The sequence below is a fragment of the Pelodiscus sinensis genome, chromosome 27 (assembly GCF_049634645.1).
Source record: "Pelodiscus sinensis isolate JC-2024 chromosome 27, ASM4963464v1, whole genome shotgun sequence".
Classification (NCBI taxonomy): domain Eukaryota; kingdom Metazoa; phylum Chordata; order Testudines; family Trionychidae; genus Pelodiscus; species Pelodiscus sinensis.
In genome coordinates this window covers 4,205,003-4,226,452 of record NC_134737.1, presented here as the reverse complement: position 1 = coordinate 4,226,452, position 21,450 = coordinate 4,205,003, and the positions used below count along the sequence as shown (strand labels likewise).

The 21,450-nt window shown below is 48.1% G+C and overlaps 1 protein-coding gene across 4 annotated transcripts in view; it reads right to left on the bottom strand.

Moving 5' to 3' along the window:
• Positions 1-21,450, bottom strand: part of PLXNA2 (plexin A2) — a 326,357-nt gene that overhangs the window by 271,366 nt on the left and 33,541 nt on the right. For 3 of the 4 annotated variants that reach the window (XM_075909971.1, XM_075909972.1, XM_075909970.1), the window contains exons 2-3: positions 19,723-20,999; positions 16,545-16,727 (exon numbers count right to left, since the gene is read on the bottom strand). In XM_075909971.1, the coding sequence (XP_075766086.1) occupies positions 16,545-16,727; positions 19,723-20,910 (1,371 nt within the window). In that variant the 5' untranslated portion in view covers positions 20,911-20,999. Of the gene's footprint in view, positions 1-2,214; positions 13,043-16,544; positions 16,728-19,722; positions 21,000-21,450 lie in introns of those variants that run through there. The other variant, XM_014576514.3, reaches the window with a different exon arrangement.

Sequence of the window (21,450 nt, the reverse complement as noted above, 5' to 3'; positions counted from 1 at the left end):
TTGGTCCAATTTCACACTGAGTTTTTGGGGTTCACCAAAGTTGTTCAACATCTTTATTAATGATCTGAATGAGGGGATGGATTGCACCCTCACACGTTTGTGGCTGAAACTAAGCTAGGGGGAGAGATAGATACATTGGAGGGCAGGGATAGGGCCCAGAGTGACCTAGACAGATTAGAGGACTGATTAGAGGTTTTTAAGTCTCGTCTTGACAAAGCCCTGGCCGGGTTGATTTAGTTGGGATTGGTCCGGCCTTGGGTAGGGGGCTGGACTCGATGACTCCTGAGGTCTCTGCTGGCCCTAGGATTCTAGGCTTCTAACCCAGAGTAGAAACCAGGGGAGCATCAGTGAGACAAAAACAAGTTGGTCTAAACCACCGATTTTCACAGAGTGTTGCCCCACAGCTCCCTGCAAGGCAGATTGCTTTCAGCACTCTTCTGACCAGCTGTCAAACCACTACAAACATCAGTCCCCACTCTAGAGGACTGATGCAGAGGCAGCAGCGTGGGGTGGCAGAAGTGTCTGTTGGGGGGCGGGGGGAGGAAAGGGGAGGAGAAAGGGAGGTCTGAGCTCCCTGACCTGCCACAAGCTGGATCTGAGCCGGGCTGCCTGCCTGCCTGGCTCCTAATACACTTTAAATGCAGAACCGCAGAGGGGGTAGGTCCCATACCCAGCATAACCCGGGACTTGGCCAGGCTGCTGGCCAGCCTGCTAAAAAATTTACTGGGGGGGGGGGGGGGAGAAGAAGGGAGGAGAGGGAGAATGTATGTAGTCTATAGCATTAACCAATCAGCTTTCGCCGATTGGTTAATTGGTTAATCGACTCCACTATTACATCCCTATAGCATTAACCAAATCAGCTTTTGCTGATCGGTTAATTGGTTAATCGACTCCACTGTCGCATCCCTACCCCGCGCTCAGTAAAAGATGCTTGTTTTGAGATGGTCCCTAAATGCCAGGGCTGGCGGAGGAGTGGGAATAGAGACATTCTCGATTCCTTGATGTAAAACACAAACAAAGCCTAATGGACTTGGCAGCTTTATACCCTGGGGCGCTCTCTCAGTGACTCTCACCCTCGGCTGGCATTGTCATTCCTCCAGAGCCTTGGTGACAGCATGGTGTGCAGCGCTCCCTCCACGGGAAATCCATTTAACCCTTCCCTGCCTCCCAGGGACTCCTTTGAATGCTCATCGGACCATTTAAGAACAACCATACTTTCCCCTCCATCTTCCTTGCTTCCACCAGGCCAGTAGAGAAATCTGGGCTCCTGGTACACCATGCTTGCTGAGGCTTCCTTCCTTCCCATTTCATCACAGCTAGAAATTTTGGGGGGCCCTGAACTTGTACAATTGTCCCCTTTCCTCCTCAGCTCTGTGGAGGCAGGGCAGCCTGGGTTACCTGAACTAGGACTTGCTCACTCTAACTTACTTCGAAACATGCCCGTTGTTCTCTTGTGCTCTGATCCCTTTTCATGAATCTCAATGCACTAATTAATTAAAAAGTGAGGAAGGCTCCAACTTCTTGTGGCTGCCAATAATAGCAAAGCTAGGCTAGCTTGGGATTGCAAGAAGACTCAATTTCTGTAACAGTAGGACCCACGGTTAGGGTTGCCAGATGGTTTAACCAAAAATACCGAACACCCTCCTCCCTCCCCAAAAAAAACCACAGTGGAAAAAATTATGTTGGGTGGGGGGTGCAGGGGGAGACCAAAGTTGTTGAGGGGGGAAAAAAAAAAAAAGAGGACTCCGAGAGTTAAGCAAAAAAAATGTTAAAACAACATGGCCCCTTTCAGAGTGCATGCAGAGTCAGAATAGGGATAGGAACAGGGGAGCTGTTGAGCACGAAGACCCAGGGAACCCATTACTTTAGGGTTTTTAGTGGTCTTTAGGCTTTTTGCCAGTGGGCATTTTGTTTTCTTGATCAAGCCATAATGCAGCTTCCCCGTGGAACCAGGTAAGCAGGGGGTCCGGAGGCCAGTTGCTGAGTATGTCATAGGGTTGCCAAGTGTCTGGTATTTTTGCCTCCTGGCTGGGGAAAAAAAAAAAAATCAGAAAATACCAGATATTTTACATGTCCGGTATTTTTTTGATTTTTTTTTTTAAACCAGACAGGAGGCAAAAATACCGGACTGTGTGGGTGAATACCAGTCACCTGGCAATCCTACTGAAGGTAATAGCTCTAGGGGCTTTATTTGTTGTGGTCTTGACATGATTATTAGACAAGGGTGTAGAACCCCCTGGTTAGTAAGAGATTTCCTGGGTCCATAGCATGGTGTAGACAGAGCAGTCCCAGGCAGATCATGTGATGCCAGCCAAAATCCTGCCCCCTTGACAACCATATGCAAGAAATTAAGCACCCAGTTTCTGAGAGCTTGCAGTTATACTAATACACCTGTCAATGGTTCTCAATGGATGGATCTCAGAAGGGTTGAGACAACAAAGCCTTCAGCATTCAAACCTGTATCCAAAAATGGGGTAACTGTACTGGAAGGACTATTCCAACGGCTGATTTTCATCTATTCAGCACAGATCTGCAGGTTCCTTTGGTTTCTCTATGTGCTGATATGAATGACTTGTGCTCTAGAGTGTGTATGTGGGCTATAATTAAGAGTAAATGAAGCAGATAAGATCATCATCTACAAGCAGAGTCATATAAGGTTAGGGCCAATGCATATTTCATTCTGAAAGGCCTACTTTAGTCCCACTACTGCATCTGGAAATCAACCCAACTGAATACAACTACAGGAGGCCCCTGACTTGTGACGCGATTGGTTCTGGGGGAAGCGTTGCAAGTCGGGGGTGTTGTAACTCGAACCTGCATTTACGATGGGCGCTGTGCGCCGTCATAAATGCTGGATGAGGACATAAGTCGGGGGGTTTTGGCCCCTTCCGCACTTACAAAAATGGTTTTAAGTGCAGGGGGCCGCAAGTCGAGGGTCTCCTGTATCATATAACAAGGAGAAACCTCATATTTAAAGTTTGCCTTTACCCCGACAAAGTAGAATCCTAGAATCGTGGGATACTGGGGCTGGAAAAGAACTTCAAGAGGCCATCTAGTTCAGTCCCCTGTAAATGGTAACCTGAGTAATCGGATCATTATCACCATTCTTTACTAGAGTGGAGTATTAACCTGTATGGCAAATGAGTACAAGCAGGACTCTGCACCATGCATTCAGACATTCAACAGGTCAGCAAAAATGCATGTGGAACCACAAAGAATCTGAGTCACAGCAGTACAAATGTTTTATGTTTCCTCGGCACCTTTCATCCAAACCTGTGCCCAGGCACTTTGCAGACGACACACATGCTGGAATGGCTACAGGCAGCACTGAAATACAGCCACAACCACAGCAGAACACAACCGGCTGTGTAACAGCTTACAGCAACACTCCAGAAGGTTAGGGTAGGATGTGAGGAATACCATCATCTCCAGTTTAAACTGCCATGCTAATTTAGGGATGGTAGACAAAAATGTAGTTGTCTGAATTAGATTTTGGATCGGTCACCATGACAAAAAGCCCTGTGACTGAGAAAAAAAAAATCTCCGTATTAACCAAGATCCCAGGTTTATATTTTTTCCTAAAGTCTTTATGACCTGGACTAATACAGCACCTGCTGTGAGAAGGGTTCAGAGAGACGCATGCTATCTGTTGGATTACCAATAGCATCTTCGGTTTTTCTTTAGAGATCTCCCAACCAAGTACATATGATCCCATGTAGATTGTAAGATCACTTGGGCTGCAAGTCATCCTATGAATCAGTTTTTTTCTTGGTATAAATTATTAACAGCATGATGGTGAAATATATTTATTTATTTGCTTGCTTGCAATGTCTGTAGCACTTCAAAGGTCATTTATTCTTGATCCCAAACACTGCCTTCATTGGCAAGCTGAATTGAAGGACACTTCACTGATGTATTACACCTTATCTCTTGGGATAGAATACAAGATCACTTTTTACTGGTGAGTCATGCAGTGAGCCTGGTCACTCCATTCATCCTGCTGAGAGAAAACTGGGAATGCAGCAAGGGGCTTAGCCCCAAAAGGGAGCAATGTGAAAAATGGAGGCGGTTGCAAGGAGATTTTGCAGCCAGTCAGGAAGGAGAGCTGCAAGACTAATGAAGTTTTTAGCTTCACAGTCTGTCTCCTACCTGGAAAATTAACACTTAGTCTCCCATTCTCTTTATTTCCACCCCGCTCCCACATATGACCCGCCTGTGCCCTGGAAACACAGTAGAGAACACTATTGTGAAACCCATCACTAGTTCCCAGTCCTACGTGCCTTACTCAGGAAACTTCCTCAGTAGCTCAGGATCAGGCCTAAGATCGATATCCATGTTAGAGGAGGTAGAAAGTATAATTGTCACATCAGTCTCCCCATCTACTTTAGCTGAGTTCCAAGGATGCAAGTTTTCCATCAGGAAAAAGACAACTAGCACAGCGACATTTAGCTTGAGGCCCTATTAATAGCCATCCTAATTATATGGCTGCAAATTTAATTCATAGCAATGGTTAGCGTCAAAATCAAAAGGCAACACACATCAGCATTGGTGGACTTGCATAAAGCCCATAAACACAGAAGAAGCAAGCCGACACGTTCGCCCCCTGCAGTTGCTGGTTGTTAACTGTTGCATTAATGTCTTTTCTAAGTTTGCTTGATGGAAATTCCTTTATCACAAGAATCCAGGCTTCTGAATGGTTATATCTTTAATATAAACCTCCCACCCCTAAGAAGCAGGGGTCTTTTGAAAAAAAAGATATTGGACTATCAAGTTGCTTGGAAAATAGAGTCCCAAGTACTCATGCTTTATCCAGTAGGTCTTGGCCTCATCAGCACATTTGCTTTGTATGCACTTAAAGAAAGCTTGTGAAGAACAATGGTTCTCACAAAAAGAAGAGGCTGCTGGGGACCATACATGGGATAATGGGCTGGGCTGGTCCATTGTGGGAAGCACTGGGGGGAAGGGAGGGATGGAGAGAAGGAATTCCAAGCTAAAAGAACAATGCGCACCAAGCATGAAGTGGAATAGATTTCACTGCCGGACCCAGTCTATAGAGACTAGCCCTTTAGCAATGAGCGCAGAAGTGAGAAAAAGAGGAGGAGGGTGGGTTTAATTAGTCTTATGTTAAATTTCAGAAGTGGGGGACACCAATTTCCAGGGGAAAATAGATTTGTTAGTTAATCATAGAGTAGGGCTTTGCCACCTCCCTCCTAACACCCCAGCATTCAAGGAAGGCAGGCAGCTTTCTGTGCTTTTTATTGCTCATGGAAGTAGCTGGGCTGACAGCCATATCCATCATACCCCTCCAGTTCTGCAGAACAGGCACGAGCACAGCCCACACGAGGGCACGTTCCACCTGTCCCCACTCCCCCCATGTGCCTGGTCTCTGAGACACCCCTAATAGTAGCCACCGGGGGAGTTCAGTCATCAGCATCCATTCACAATCCTCGGTCGCACTGCTGGTGACAGCAACACAGAGCCAGCTCGTGCCACCGGCGGTAGCCGTTCTGTGATGTGGAGCCACGATCCTGCTGAGAACTGGAATGAGTCCACCGCAATTCATTTCACCTAAGTCAGAAACTTCCCTGCTCTGAATTCAAAACCTAACTCTAGCGGGGGAGGGGGTGTCCTCAAACCCCTTCCCCACACCCCTCCTAATTTAGAGCCACAGAAGCTTTTTCCTTCCAAACCTCTTGCTAAGTCCATGGAACACCCTGGAGGGGAATGTATCCTAGGGCAAAAGGCCTATGTGGTCCACTCTAAAAAAGCTCCCTTTAGTCCAATGAAGCCTGTTCTATCATACAGGATAGGGTGTGGAAATGACAGAGATATGGTAAGAAAGCACTGTGGCAGACTAGTGTAATTGGAAACTCAGCTACAGCAGGATTGAATTAGTGAGGCTTGAATTGTGCCCAGTCCATTAAATATTTGTTCCCATGACTCACGCCTGCGAGGGGAGCTTTTAAAGCTGACCTCTGCTGGTATGTTTTTCTTGAGAGCCCAATCAGATACCTCGCTGCCACTTGGAGTGTTAGTAAAGCATTATTTTCAGATGTCGAGACCTTCTACCTGCCGACAGCACGCTTGGCAAAGCCATTTCTCATGGTAAAACCTCTTGGCCCAATGCCACTTAAAAAAATACAGCAGCAGACTTGCTGGAATTCAAAGTTTGATTATAAAGAGAGTGAGAATAGGCACACCCTACCAGATTCCCCTCCCCACTCTACCATCCGACTCGGGGAACTAACCCCAGGGCAGCTACGCTCTGAGGGCTGGGCATTACAACTACAAGAACAACTCCCACTGAAAGGAGAAGGAGTGTGGTTAAGAGAAGTATTATCAACTCTTCCCACACCACCTGCCTACATTACTAAACATAGGTAGATTGTGTGAATACTCCAAAAGCTGCTTATGAATCACAAAAGAAAAAGGCACCAGCCAAATCCCTCTTGCTCCCAGCACTGTACTGCAGGAATATACCAGCTCCAGAAAGACGACTTCTTTAGCCACATAAGCTTATCAATTGCTTCCTCTGTGGAAATGGACGTTCACATTTACCAAACACTTCAGGCAAACTCGCTGCTGACAACCAAGCTATTATTCACTCTCTACCATAGTTTCCCCAGGTGAAAAAAATTGAGATAACATCAACCCACGTGCCGGAAGAAAGAGGGGAAGCATGGTGGAGCATCACTGTGCAATCAAAATGCTTTGAGGTCTTTGCCTGGAACATGCAGAGTCACATGAACAAAAGTCAATGACTGTTTTGGCCAGCACAACGTGCCTTCCGCTCAGTTATCAAGACTAGCATGTCTTCTCTATCTCCCTGGCTTCAGAAAGAGCACCCTTCACACTCGCTATGGACAGCGCTGCATCAAGAAGACACACTTCCCCTCGTGTCCAGTGTTCACTAGCGATGTCACAATGCCTCCCCCCATCTTGCAGGACAGATGCAAACTGTAAATAAACCACCCAGGCTGGCCTTCCCCAGCTCTGGACCCTTAGAGGATCATAAAGGAAGAAAAGAAACCACAAGCTCACTACCAGGAGTCTGGGAAATAAGCCAATCTCATTACGGGGGCAAAGCGTTAAGCTCCCTGTTTCGGAGACCAGAAAAACCAACCTCCTCCTCTACTGGATAATAGTCAGCTATGGTAGTGGAAGCTGAACGGGAGGAATGAGAGAAGACGTTTAAAATACAATGCATCACTGGGATACAAAGAAAATCAGCTTTGCTGGGCTGGGGTGGGAGACGGAGAGAGCTTGAAAGGTCAACAGGATCCAGCAAATTGCAGCAGTCATTAAATATTTACTACATATGAATTCTGACAGGTCCAGCCAAGTACAGAAAGGAAAAATTTCCACTTGAGGGAAAGGAGCTTAGCTGAGCTGACCCAGCAAACTCTTCTGTGTAGTATTAGAGACACCGAACATGCCTGGTTGGGAAGAATTAAATCCGCTCAGCTGGGTGATCTGATTTTACACAACACAGTAGCTGCTAGTAAGCAAGGTTTGCAGCAGTCCTGGGTGATTTACAGCAGAGCAGCCATAAAGGGGAGTATAATGTGATTGTGACGTAAGCCTTTGCTGGGCTTTGGAGATCTCGGCACTTGAAGGAGTCAGTCTCCTTTGGGAGAGATGAGCAGAGAGAGGCACACAGACAGACGCTCCTCAGGAATTTCAGAGGAGCCAGCTAGCTGACTAGGAAGTAGGACATCACTGAATGAATGTGGCTTTTTTCTTCTTCTTCTTCAGTAAGATGAATTCTCACAGGGGAAGCACGATACATTCAGAAAATTTCATAGCTGGCTCTCTGACTCCTCCCCTCTAGGGAAATCTCCAAACAAAAAGTATCCCTCAAAAAGGAGGGGATTGGACCCACCAGCTCCTTTTTAAATTAATGGAGATTGCTTATCTCTTAGAACTGTAAGGGACCTTGAAAGGTCATCGAATCCAGTCCGCTGCCTTCACAGCAGGACCAAGTACCATCCCTGACAAATTTTTGCCCCAAATTCCCAAATGGCCTCTGCAAGGATTGAGCTCACAACCCTGGGTTTAGCAGGCCAATGCTCAAACCACTGAGCTATCCCTCCCCCCTTTTTACATTAAGCCCCCCGATAGCTCTCAGAAGGCAATGGCTTTCAGTCATCCCTGGTCGGTAGATTGGCAACTTGGTAATAAAGACGACAACTTTGCAGGTACAGGTTGATTCTCTCTAGTCCAGCACCCTCGGGACCTGACTGGTGACAAACCAGAGAAATTGCCAGACCACAGGAGGTCAATATTGTCCTAGCAGCATCACCAACTCTTCCACTGCTTGCTCGGCTCAGACATTTAAGGGTAAATTAGAGCTAAATAGCACAGAACACTGAAAGCCCAAGACTAGTGGCTGTTAAACTTCATAGGACCACAGGAAACTTGACCACACCCAGGCTAAGCAGACATTTGACTAACTAAAATCACGCTGGACCACGGGTGTTTCTGGACCAGACAGTACCGGACTAGAGAGATTCAACCTGTACATGGCACGTCTCCTTTGTAGATCTTACCATGCTTTACAAAGGCAAGCAAAGCATTACTATCCCCATTTTACAGATGGGCAAACTGAGGCACAGATGTGCTAATGGCCTGGTTTTCAGGGGTCCTGGGCACACTGCGCTCCCATTGATTTTAGGCCCTGTGTGTCCTGCCTACAATTACAGAATGAGTCAGTGTGTTAACTCCCAGCCAGATCCGCCAATGTCCTAAACACGGTGCCGTCTCTGATGGGCCACACTGCCTTCTTCCGAGGAAATGTGGCAATGATCCAGACATAGCATCAGGCACCAGGTGCTGCTAGCCAAAAGGGCAACACTAAAAAGAAACAGGACTTTGAAGGGGGACCCTCGGTGGGTCATGACGCTTAAATTTCCTCCCTCTTCTCAGCGAACAATCATCTGACAATCGAAAGACTTGGTCACCTTAGTATTACAGTTCACTTATTTCAGAACTCCGGCTTAGGCTGCTTGGCTTTTCTCTCTGCTCCTAATTCCAGTTTCCTGCCCTCTGCTCTGTAGGTGTGGCCGGAAGCTGCACCGGACATAGCTGCATCTGAAACCTGGAAAGCCAAAGCGCCTCCTTCCTCTGTGCCTGTCAGCGTGTGTGAAAACAAGCCCCGGCTTCCCAACCAGGGTATTGCCAGAGATCAGGTCAGAGCCCTTCCCCCTCCTTTTCCCTTGCGTTATTTTTTTCCCTTGGCAGATCTGTGTTAATCTCCCAGAAACTGATGGATCAAAGCTTTTCCCATAAAGATTCCAGGGTTTTCTAATGGGCTGTGCACAGGCTAATAAGGGGCCGTGCTTAGATGGCACAGACATCAGTCCAGGTGTGTGCGTGCGCACGTGTGTGTGTGTGAGAGAGAAATGGCAGAGTCCCACAGTAAGAGGCAGACTAGAATGAATATCCCCTAGAAAGCTGTTTTTGGATCCAAGGAATTTTATTGTGATTCATGTAATTAAGGGAGGGGGAAGCAAGTTTAATTCTGGGTTGCTTTTTCTTTTTGGTAGTAGAATTCCTCTCCCACAGCACACACTCAGCCTCTGGTGAGAGCCAAAGGGACCTTCTTCCTCCCCAGCGTGTCACCGTTCCTGACAGCCAGCACAGGGATGTGATTCTGTAGCCAAGGGCTTGGACAGAGACGCAGGTTCTGAGGATGCTCTGAGGGATTTGCTTGCTCTCTGCCCCCAGCAAGACCTTTGTCCCATCTTACGCAGTGCATAGGAGTGTGGTTGCCCTCTAGGGGTTGGGTCCAAAGTCAGGATCAGAGACCAATTACAGGAGACCTTACTGAGATCGAGGGAGAGATGCCTGGCGTTTTGGACCAGAAAGAATTGTGCTCTAGTCCTGATTCCCCCCTGGAATTTGTGCATTGACAGCACCTGGATTGTTGATATTGAAGCCAAGATGTCACCAGTCTTCTCTCCTCACTCACCACTCTCAAGTCCCTTGGGAGATGAGCCACGCCAAAGGGATAAGCCCTGGTCCTTTGGACTTCGGCCGTGTCGCACATCTAGTTAGAGCTCTACAACTTCTCGGCTGGAGGTTATGAGGCTATTACAGGGGTAGGTGGTCGACATTTGGTGACTTACAACATGTTTAACTACTCCACTGAATGGTAAGAGAAGGTGAGGGTCTCATCAACTTCAGACAGTGCTGAGAAATGTCGTATCAAGGACGTTCACCAGATGCCATGAAAGGCTTGGACCAAACTCGCACATTGCTCGGCACCTGTTTGCCATTGTTCCAAGCAACAGGTAAGTCTCGAAACTCCTCCTCGCCTCCAGCCGCTTCCCACTAATCGAACAAAACTGATCAACGGGGACAAACTTATTCTGCCTCAGAAGGGAAGTTGTTTAAAAGGTCTCCACTGTGTAAATGGCAGAAGGGATTAAACCAGGCCAGAAAGACGGTTCCCTATAATCCTACATAATTAATAGGATGTGATCCTGCTCAATACATTAAATACCCAACATGCAAGCACAAGATGTTTGCTTTAACAGCCTTTAAATGAGACTCTCCTGCCAGCCAAACACAGTAAACAACATGCACCTGTCATTCTCTACCTGGTTGGCGGGGAGCTTGACGGCATATGTGTTTGCAATGGGCTGTCTGAGGGGAGTCTGTTCGGTTGATTCTGCCATATAGCTGCCGCAGAGCGAGCAGGGGCTCGGGGTGAGCTGGGGTGTAGCGGAAAGGTTGGTACAGCCATGCCCCAAAAAGGGTCACACCAAGAGTTGCCTTTGCGCCTCGTCAGAAGCCAAGGCTGCAAATCAATGTACGGCTGCTCAGCACTCAGACTGCAGTGAACAACCATTAATACATTGATGCCACTTACAAAAAAATGCAGACATCCAACTCCAGTATGTGCTTGCCCTGGTCTCTTCCTGGATAGGGGAGGGAGATGCTTCCTGCTCTTTATGGATACCCATAACAACTTCTCTCTGTCTTGCCTGGGTGCTACAGAGAATGGACATTCAGGGGCTACATTTAGAACTCACCCCAGAAGGAGTTTCTGCCTTCAGTTGAGCTGCATGATCCGTCAGTCATGCTGAGCATCTGACTTGAGGTTGGATTTGGATAAGCTAGCTCTGATTTTGCACCCAAAAATAACTTCCCAGCACAAAACCACGCCCTCCGATTTAAAGGCTGTGTTGAGGTCATGTAAGGCCTCCAATAAGTGGATAAACCCTGCCTCTTTTCTGATGCATCCCTATCATTCCTGACTAGCATTGCTTAGGCAAATGAACCGAAAAAACAGGAGTTACCACTCCTCATTTGGTTACCTCAGTCTTTCTTCCTTTCCTATCTATTCTGTACGCCATATAGAGTAAGATGAGCATTCGTGGGCGAAACCTGGGTTTTACCCACGAAAGCTATATATTTGTTACTCTCTAAGGTGCCACAGGACTAGCTGTTTTTAAAGTTACAGACTGACACGGCTACCCCGCTGAGACATACAGAGTGAGCGCTTACATGATTGTCCAGTACCCAGCAAAAGGACATTCCTGACTGTGGTTCCTAGGGCAAGCGAAATACAAATGAAAACAAATAGTGACATTGCAGCAGAAACACTACTTTCCCTGTCTAACATATTTGAGTGACGATATTCATGTATCCCCTGATAATGCCAGGGTTGAACAGTTGTGCAGTGGAGGACTGAAGGGGCATCTGATTGTGGGCCAACAAAATGCCAGAGTAGGAATTAGGAGGAGAAAGAGGTCTGTTGTTATGCACCCCATAGGTCCGTTTCCATTCTGTGTTTAACGCACTGACATCCGAGGACTGGTCTCTACTGTAAACTTACATCGCTAGAACGGTGAAAAATCCTCATCCCTAAACAATGCAGTTGAACCGACCTAACCCCAGTGTAGACAGCTCTATGTCCAGCCCCGCCAACTGCTGCAGCAGCTGGAGCACCCGGGACCTTTAAATTGCCTCCGGAGCCCTGGCTGGCATGTTCCAGGTGCCCCAAAGGGCTGGCTAGGTCTCAGCCCTGCCCCTTCCACGGGCATAGAACCAGGCTCCTTCCCACCAATCTCACTGCAGCCCTGGCTATGTCCACAGATGGGCCATCTCGCATGGAGGTGGATTAAGTGCACTCATGTGAGAAGCTCCCCTGTCCGCGTTTCAAGCACAGACCTGCGCCCTGAACAAAAACACTGGCACCAATCTAGGGATCATTCCACAGGAAGAACTGGATTAATGCATGTTATCAGCATTTGTATCAGGCTTAGCATGGGCTTTACAACCTCATCTTCAAAAGGAGTGTTTCAGAGGAAGTAGAGAGGAAGGCCCGTTCAATCACAGAATCATAATTTTACCACAGCAAGGCCTCCTGCTCTTTTGAGGGAGAAGGAACATGGGGTATTTCTTTGCCTTGGGCAACTAACCCTGCTTTTGTGATGCAAACAGGAAAGAATTTTATCTTGCACAGCCGATCAATCACCCAGAGGTCCATGGGAAGGGTGGGAGGTGAGAGGCAAAGCTACAGCACAGAGAAGTAATATGACTTTGCCCTGAGGCTTAGTTTCCCAAAGGCAGCCAAGTTAACCCATTCACGTCTCTTCAAGACACAGAAGAAGCGGTTGCACCATATATCAGCCATTTTCTTGCCCTCTAAGCAGGGCAGATAGGAGGAGCAGAGCTGTGTGAGCAACTGGTGTTTTTTTTTCCAGCCATACAGAAAAATAAAATAATTACAAAGCACGGATTGGGGTGGAACAATGTTCACCTCTCAGCTTCTTGAGCATTAAAAAATAATTAAATTAAATCAACCAATATGTAGTTTGCATTGAGGAGTCCTCTCAAATCCAAAACATAAGCGGATTATTTCAGATCTTTATTTAGCCAAAACAACTGGACAAATCTGACTGGAATTTGCAAAATGTTTTGGTCAAACTAAATCTGCATTTTTTGGTAAAAATTTTCTGTCAAAAAAAATTCACTCAGCTCTCTCCTGGATTTCTTAACAGAGTCTTCCCTCCAGGGCAGCTTCTGTAAATATCTGCTGAGAGAGAGAGAGATACAACAAGCACACCATGAGAGATCTCTGCTGACTCGGATTGACACAAGCACCCCAAGAGAGTAACACTAAATCCAGGGCTCAAGCTGGTGGCCACCAATTAGGATGAAGCCAGAATGAGACTCATGACTAGACCTCACCATATTGTATATTTGCTCAACAGTGATTGTTGTGTTGAAAGTTTCAAATCCCACTGGGTCAAAGAGTAAACCAGCATGGCTCCATTGATGTCAGTTGGATGATTTACACTAGCCAAGGATCTCTCTTTACCTTCATACTTTGTTTTGCTCACTAGTCCTAGGAGTTAGGAATAAGAAATCCCTAGGGCAGTGTTGCGCAACCTGCAGCTCATCAGGTTTCTATGTCAGGCCTGTGAGACATTTTATTTACTGCTGCCCACGCACTGGGAGGGCCGGCCCACAACATTTTGGTACCTAAGGCGTGGAGCTCAAATGATGCCCCCATACGCCCTCACTTGGGTCCAACTTTGAAAGGTCTCAATTCTTCCTTCTTCTTGTTCTACTCCTCTCATGGTACTGCTCTGCTACCTACATATGCACCAGCAGCAGACACAACTTTCTATACTCTGGGTCCTAATGCCCCTCTCCCCCCACCAGTCTGGCACCTGAGGCAGCCACCTCGGTTTGCCTCGTGGTAGGGCCAGCTCTGGCGCAGGGTTGCCAGATTCCACTGATTTCCATCTGCAAAGTTTTTTTTTCAGATGGGTATTACTAAAGGGACATGCATGTCAAGCAAGAGCATGGGAAGAAAGGTGCAGGCTGATTGCACAAACATTGACCGTGAGTGCTGTGTGCTCCCTCTGCATCCAATCACAGTGCTGCTATGGTTCAAATCAGCACATCCTGCAAATTCTAGGTATGCAAGCGTGGTAAGCACGACGACCTTATTCTGGGAGACCGCCTTGGCTACAACAATCTTGAGGCCCACTGGAACCCTGGAGCTTTTTTATTATGATGGGTGCCGCTCAAAAGGCATGAATGGAAATGCTGTAGGCACGAGGCCTTCCAGTAGACAGATGGTGAGCACCTAAAAACACACACTCTGTGATTATGTGGGCTACCAAAAATTGAATTCCTTTGTGCCCCTGTCGCAATCACTTTCTGGTAATCTTCTAGCAAGCTACTTGGATCACAGAAAGTTTAATGGAAATAGCAAATTGGTCCACTCAAAAAGCATATAGGTCATATTCACCCTGGGAATCGGGATCTAAGAGTTATTACTCTTCATTCAGCCAGGAAGCAGAAACACTCTCATAACCGTGTCATGTGCCGCACTAACAGAATTTTGGGCACTGGCTATGTGGAAGGAGACGCTCATGCACAATCTACAGACCAAGCAGATCATGAATCAATTCAAAATTATCCATCATAGCCCACAGATGATTCATAAACAGAAGAGTTTGGACCCACTGAATAAATTATTTGTGCTGATTTACTACTTGCCGAGTTCTCCCTTGCAGCAGCCCTGACCCAGTTCCTCTCTGGGTTCAGTCCAAACCACTTCAGAGCCAAACTGACACTGGCAGCACCTTCCCACAGACAGGTCATGTGTTAAGTAGGAGGGAAAAAAGCATCCCCTCTCAGCCCTTGATTCCCAACAGACAGCACAAGTAAGTGCTGGAGTAGTTCTGGAAGCCCATTGGATTCTTACAAGGAATCATCCATTCTACAGTGGCCACATTGGACTGACTTAGGCCAGGTCTACACTAGACATGGAAGGTCGGCTTAAGGTACACAACTTCAGTTATGTAAATAACTTAGTTGGAGTCAATATACCTTAAGACAAGCTTGGTGCGGTCACCACGGTGGGAGGTCGACGTGAGCAATTGCAATTTACTTCCCTTACTCTTCGCAAATGCAAAGAGTACCGGTACTGACTGGGGTCCCCAGCATGGTAAACATAGATGTGGCCTTAGCAACACTGCTGCTGGACAAGGCGGGCGAGGCAGTATCTTTTATTAGATCATCTTTTAGTGGTGAAGGAAACAAGCTTTTGAGCTCCACAGAACTGTTCTTGGGGTCTGAGAAAAAGATCCTCAATGTAGCAGAGGGAAATATAAGGTGGAACTGATTGTTCAGCATAAGGAGTTAACATGTTTTAAGAGGCAGGTACTGTAATACCTCTGCAGGGATAGGAAAAAGGAGGGTTAGTGGGCTAGAGATCGTTATAATGAGCAATAACCCACCCTCTCATGGAGTCCTTGATTTTTACTATCTAAAAAGTTATGAATTTAAGCTCCCTCAGGCTTGTCTTTTGCAGGTTTCACTGAGGAGGAGGACCGAGAGGTCATATAAGGAGCAATTGGTCTGTGAAAATTGTTTGCCCATGGGTGAGATGGTGTTTTAAATCTTTTTGCGATTTCTTGTGTGAGTTCACTCAAGAGTGTAGTGCTTGGCTCATTCCACCCAGTAGAGGGGTATTTAGTGCAGCAGACGAGGTATACCAATGTTGTGATAGGTGTATGTGGAGCCCCTGTAGCTTGAAAAAAATGTGTTATGGGGGGTATGGATCCTTGTGGCAATGGAGATGTGCCTGTGGGTTTTCTGTCTGTGAGGGCAGAGACTGGGGCACCTTTGACTTGGTGGGTTCCGATCTGTGGGGAGTTTGCTTTGGACCATGAATTTGGCACTGTTTGAGAGCCAGAAAGGAGGGTTTGGAAAGGAATTCTTTCAGGATGTGGTCACCACTGAGTATGAATGGTAACTGCGTAATGACACCCCATATGAATTCCAGGGTGGGGTCATAGGTGACAACCAGGGGTGTGTTGTCACCAGGCTTTCTGTTTCCTGTAGGTGTTTCCCGGGCTGTTTAAGCAACTTGTTATAACAGAAATTGGTCCTATAAAATTGTTACCTCAAATTATTACCTCAGTCTCTAATATCCTGGTGCCAGCACAGATACACCACCACTGCAAACAACAATACACCTGTGGCAGGTACAGAGTATGTGACAGCCAGTACACTGCTCAGACCAATATTAACTGTGGGTGAATGGAATGGCTGACTGGAAGCAGAACTCAGTCCTGACAAGAACTCAGCTGCACGCTACTTCCTATTGGCTTATAGGGATTTCAAGTCCCACAGCTTGGTGAAATGACAAGACATTGCCTTGTCTGACTAACTTACTTCTCTTCAAGGACCCGAAAGGACATTTTCCGCAGTCTTGGACTTGCCTCCAAGCTCTGTTCCAGTCCAACACCTGGCATTTCTGGGTTCTGAGGGAGGCTACATTAAACGGTGCCCCATCACCAGCTCAGATGCAGCAGAGTTTGCTTCACATATCCACTTGCTGAATTCCCTTCCTCAATAAAAGCCTCAGGCTCTCTCATATGGCCTCATAATGGGCTACTCAGAAAGAGCCTCGGGAGAAGTACAAAGGGGATGGCCACCTGGCAGATCAGTGTTGCTGGGGAAAGGGAGATGGCCCTCACCCAGGTTTTCTGGAGTCACAGGGGCAGCCTTACCTTCTTGAGCTTGCCACTCTTCGTCCCCACGAACACTACGCTGTAGCCGTTATAGACGTACGAAGCGACCGAGGTCATCCGGTCGCGGTTGGTGGTGAAGAGGGTCACGCCCTCGACTGGTGTGGAGCCGCCCAGGGGCTGGTTAATATCCAGTCCGCAAAAGTTGTCGTCGATCGGGACTGGCTGGAAAAAGACAAGGCATTGGGCAAGGGTGAGCGAGAGACAAGCCCAAAGGCAAAGCCCTCTGGATCATACAGAACTGAGCGCACAGTCCCAACCATGGGGCGAGCACACCCAACTTCCCTGCACGTCGCTGGGTGGTCACAACAACCTACATACAGCAGGTTTATCCTCCTGTGAGCTGAGGTCAGCCCCTCTTCCCAGCACAGGAACCTCTCTCCTTATTGTTGTAGGCAAAGCAGCTGGGGGGTTGGCATGGGCATAGGCCACAGTGGTTTCACTGCACGCTAGCTGCCGGGGATTGGCGAGAATCCCACAAGGTCACTAACAGAAAACCGGAGGGGAAATGGTTTCATTGACTCCCTTGACTCTCTCCTCCTTATTCTGTCCTCCTGGTGCATTAGAGTCCCATACTGATACTCTCTCCCCTCTCAATGGTCTTGGTCTGATTTCTGGAACACCTGAACTTTCCAGTCAAGAAACAGGGGCTGTCCGGAGTCTAGCATCTCTGAAATAATCATCAGACCAGCAGCCTTTTCAAGGCTCTGAAGACCATTCGAAGAGATTTGCTCTGAAGACCATTTGAAGCTTCTGTATGAACCAGAGAGGTCACAGCAGAGCAACCCAAGCAGTTCCTTTCTCCCCATCCCACACCCCCAGAGCTGAGCATGAAGTTTCCGCAGCATGGCTGATCTGGGGGTGGGAGGGAGGAGGACAAGGAGGGAAAAAAGAACCAGCCTTGCTCACATGACCATACCGGGAACACATCTCTAAACTCGCTGTGCTGGCCCATGCACACGCTCCGATAGCCATGTTCGCATTGCCTCAGACAGTCAGATCCATTCGTAACATTCAGCTGCAATTCTTCCTACCCCCTCCCCACTTTCTGAAACGGCCCAGGATCGGCGAAACGGGCCAGCAGAGAGTCACACGGCCGGAGCCAGCTATTGCCTTACACCACTAATGAGCCCGCGCAAGGCGTGCTGGGATCAGAAGCACCAGCTGGAGGAAGGGCAGGTGTCTGCTCTCCAACTCTGCCCTCTGATCAGAGAAAGGAAGTTGCCATTTCCGCCTCTCTGCTACTCATGCCTTCAGGGGAGCAGCCACCTCCCTCCTGTATAGACTTCAGGGCAGGTTTTCACCCTTCCCACACGAGCAGGATTCAGGTGCAAGGTGCCAGCCAGACTGGCTGTTCTGAAGAGGGACTGTGTATTCATCCCTCCCCACATAGGGAATGGACCCTAGCAATGCAGAATTCCCATACTCCTTGCTCATCCCATCCTATTCCTGGAATACCCCATCTGACCTAAAAGGGTGTTTAGTGCCCAAGCCTGCCAAACTACCCCAGGGTCCATCGATTCAGTGGGGTCCAGCGCTTCTAGCCACTGACTCTGCAGCAGCTCCAGGTCCCTTTCAAGTTCTGTGGGAGCACCAGAATGCTACTCTGTGCAACACTGAAGGCTGGGAGGGAGGGGCATGTCATAGTCTGGGCAGGACTAAGGGCTGACTGCCCGTGGCCCCACTCTTTCTGCCCCACCCCTTCCTGGGGCACAGAGCTGGGACCCCCCCCACACCGCGGCCTCACTGTTAGTACCTAACAGTCTCCTTTCGAGACAGCATGATCTAGCACAATGCTCTCACCCTTTTTTCATTTGAGGACCCCCCCCCCCCCAGAAAAGTTGAATGGAGATTTCACCTTTGGAAGTCTCAGACATCGTCAGTGGACACCCCAAGGGCCTGAGGGCCAGAGGTCGAAAACCGCGGTTCTAGGGTAATAATGTTTTGCACACTCCTCAGACCCCCCCAGGTTGAAAACCACTAATCACCAGATAGAGACTCACTGTGCCCCTCACTTTGCCTCAGTTTCCCCTCTTTGAAATGGGGGTAAGACCACCACTGAAATGAAAGACTGTATTACAGCAAAGGACTGCTCATGGATCCCTTGCCTGAGCTGCTCAATGAGGAATGTTAATGAGTGCCACAAGTTTGAAGTGTGGACACAATACCAACTAGGATTTGATTGCAGTTCAATAACTCCTCCCCCACAGGAGCCACTGAATAGCTACCAAATGCCACTGAGTCCCTACCGGCTGCATTAATTTCAGCATGATATATGTGAAAAACTCACCATTCCACGGCCATCCTCTGCACTAGCAATTCACCTGTCGCTCTGAAATCCCCCCTCTATCCCTGGTACCAGAGAATCAGAAGCCAAACTGAACATATTATGGTTAAAGGCATTTCCAGGGATTGGGATGACTCTGGAGGAATCTGTATGTCAATCAAGATCTGAGCTAGCAAAGTAAACACACAGAATATGCAACTTGCATTTGCATTCACCTGCTTAGTTTTGTTTGCACTATATTCTCCTGCCGCAGGCTGAAAGAGACAAGCTTTGAAGTAGTCTGATGTCTGGAATCTGAATGGACAGCTGGAAATAGCAGAAATGTTTCTAACAAGCTGTGACTTTTTATCTGTCTACCAAGCTGGTTCTGTGACCCTCAGCACCAGCACCACCTCACAGCCCTAGGGAATCAAGGGAAGGAAGGATTATCATCCTAGTTTGGTTTGTGGGGAAACCAAGGCGCACAAAAAAATCATGCAACTTCCCTAAGATTACTCAGGGAGTCTGGGGGTAGGGCCTCGAATTGAATCCAGTTCCTGCAAATTTGTTGTATCATGCAAGTAAGGTAGTAACAAACTTCAACAGGCCTTTATTTACCAAAGGTGAAACCTCTCTACAAAGCTGCTGCTGCTCTCCTCTGTAGCTCTCACTCAGGCCTGGCCCATCTCCTCCCACCTCCTTCCTGTTTCCTGTGCTTCCAAATTCCCAACAGCCTGTGCTCCCAGTTCTAATAATTACAAGCAGCATCTAAAACACCACAAAATTCTAGTCCAAGGTCTTAAGCCCAAGACCATATGTCCCTACACAAATGGTGTCAGAAGTGGGATTGATTTCTCAAGAGCAATAAGGGCAATGTTCCACAACCATCCTTACCGCTTTGGTGCACTGGACATCCTTCCCCAGCAGCCAGTTAAGTTCCAAGTTGCCTTCCCCCTGGTAACAGGATTGCAGGCGCTCCTTGATCTGAGTGTTGATGGTGCGGATGGGGAAAATGCAAAGAGCTGAGTCATCAGGAGGCTGGTGATACTGCTTCTGCCCCTTGGAGAAGATGGCAAAAAGAATGTCATCCTGGGCTGTGATGTTGAGGGCGTTGGCCAGTACGTCCCCTGGCTTGGAGAGATAAGCTGCTTGCAGGAGGCGGTACTCCACATCCCCTTTGACACAGCCAAAAGGCAGCGAGACGTAGGAGTGGAACTTGGGGTCATCCTTGCAGAGGCGGACAATGCGGGACGTGTAGAAGAGGTCATTGGCTGAGTTGATGGAGACTCCCTCAGGGGTCTCGGGTTGCACGGTCAGGAAGTAGACAAAATTGCCACTGGCAAACCCATAGATGTAGAAGATGTCGAAGTGTGAGACTAGGGCCAGCGTGTCCGAGGGGATCTTGATGAGCGATGAGACAAAGTCACTGTGCAGCTCGTAATCCAACATGGCCGATGACTCTGGGTCCCGCGGCAGCTTGCGGCTGGAAAGGGTGGGAAAGTAATCCTGCTTCCCGTCCACCGCTGTGCCGATGAAGAGCTTGCCGTCCTCGCCCTCGGAGCGCACGATCACCCCGTACATGGTGCCCGTCTTGTTGACGCTAGAGAGGTAGTGCTCCTTTTTGTGGGAAGGCTCTACCAAGATGAAAAGGTCGTCCAGCCGCAGCAGTTTGCAGACGCCCTGGTAGAGGCTCCCGCAGGCCAGCAGCCGGTTCTCCGAGTAGTCGATGATCAACAGCTTGTTCACGTTATTGGTGATGGTGAGGATCTCGCTGCAAGGCTGGACAATGAGGGGCGGGTAGCAAGACTTGTTGTCTTCCTCCGGGCCAGTCTTGTGAGCCACCAGCATTGTCAAGTTGCCGGACAGCTTGTATACCCGGTTGATGGCTCCAATGTAGACTGCCCCAGAGCGCTGGTGGACGGTCAGGTGGTTGAAAGTCCAGTCACGGTTCTCGGAGTGGAAGGTGTTGAACAGGACAGTCCCGGCTGCGTGCCGGGAAAGTGCGACCAAAAAGAGAAACAACACAGCTGCTGACCAGCCATCGGAGTCCAGCATCCGAGGCCAGTTTTTCCTCTGATCCATCCTGGGGCAGAGTAGTAAAGAGAAGGGGAAGGTGAACTTCCAAGCTCCCTGTAGGTGTCCCTTGCCCTGGCGAGGTTCCTCACATGGTTCTGGAGGAAGGGGGGAAACACACACACAAAGCAAAGGATTAAACCCAGCGTGCCCCGTAGATACAATTCAAGAGAGGTTTTTTAGTTATACAGTCCTTGAGATAAAGCAAGGACATCTCTAATCCCAGCCAGCATTAAGCAGGGCTCCTAACTTATTGGAAAACCAGTCAGGCTCGATGTGTCGCCTCTACGCGTTAATTTGTTACGTGGTTCAATTGTTTATACTGTGCTTGGTGCCATGGAGTGCAGGATGGGATAATCAACTTCAGCCCTGGGACAAAAGATACCACAGTTTGGGCACCCACCCCTCAACCTAAATGTTAGCTGAAGGGACTTTTCCTACAGGGTGCGGGACTGTAGGTGAAGGATGAGAAGAGGCGGGTTTTGCCTCCAAATCCTGTAAAATTTAAATTCACGGTGAAGGTTACAGCTTCATGCAGAGAAGTACAAC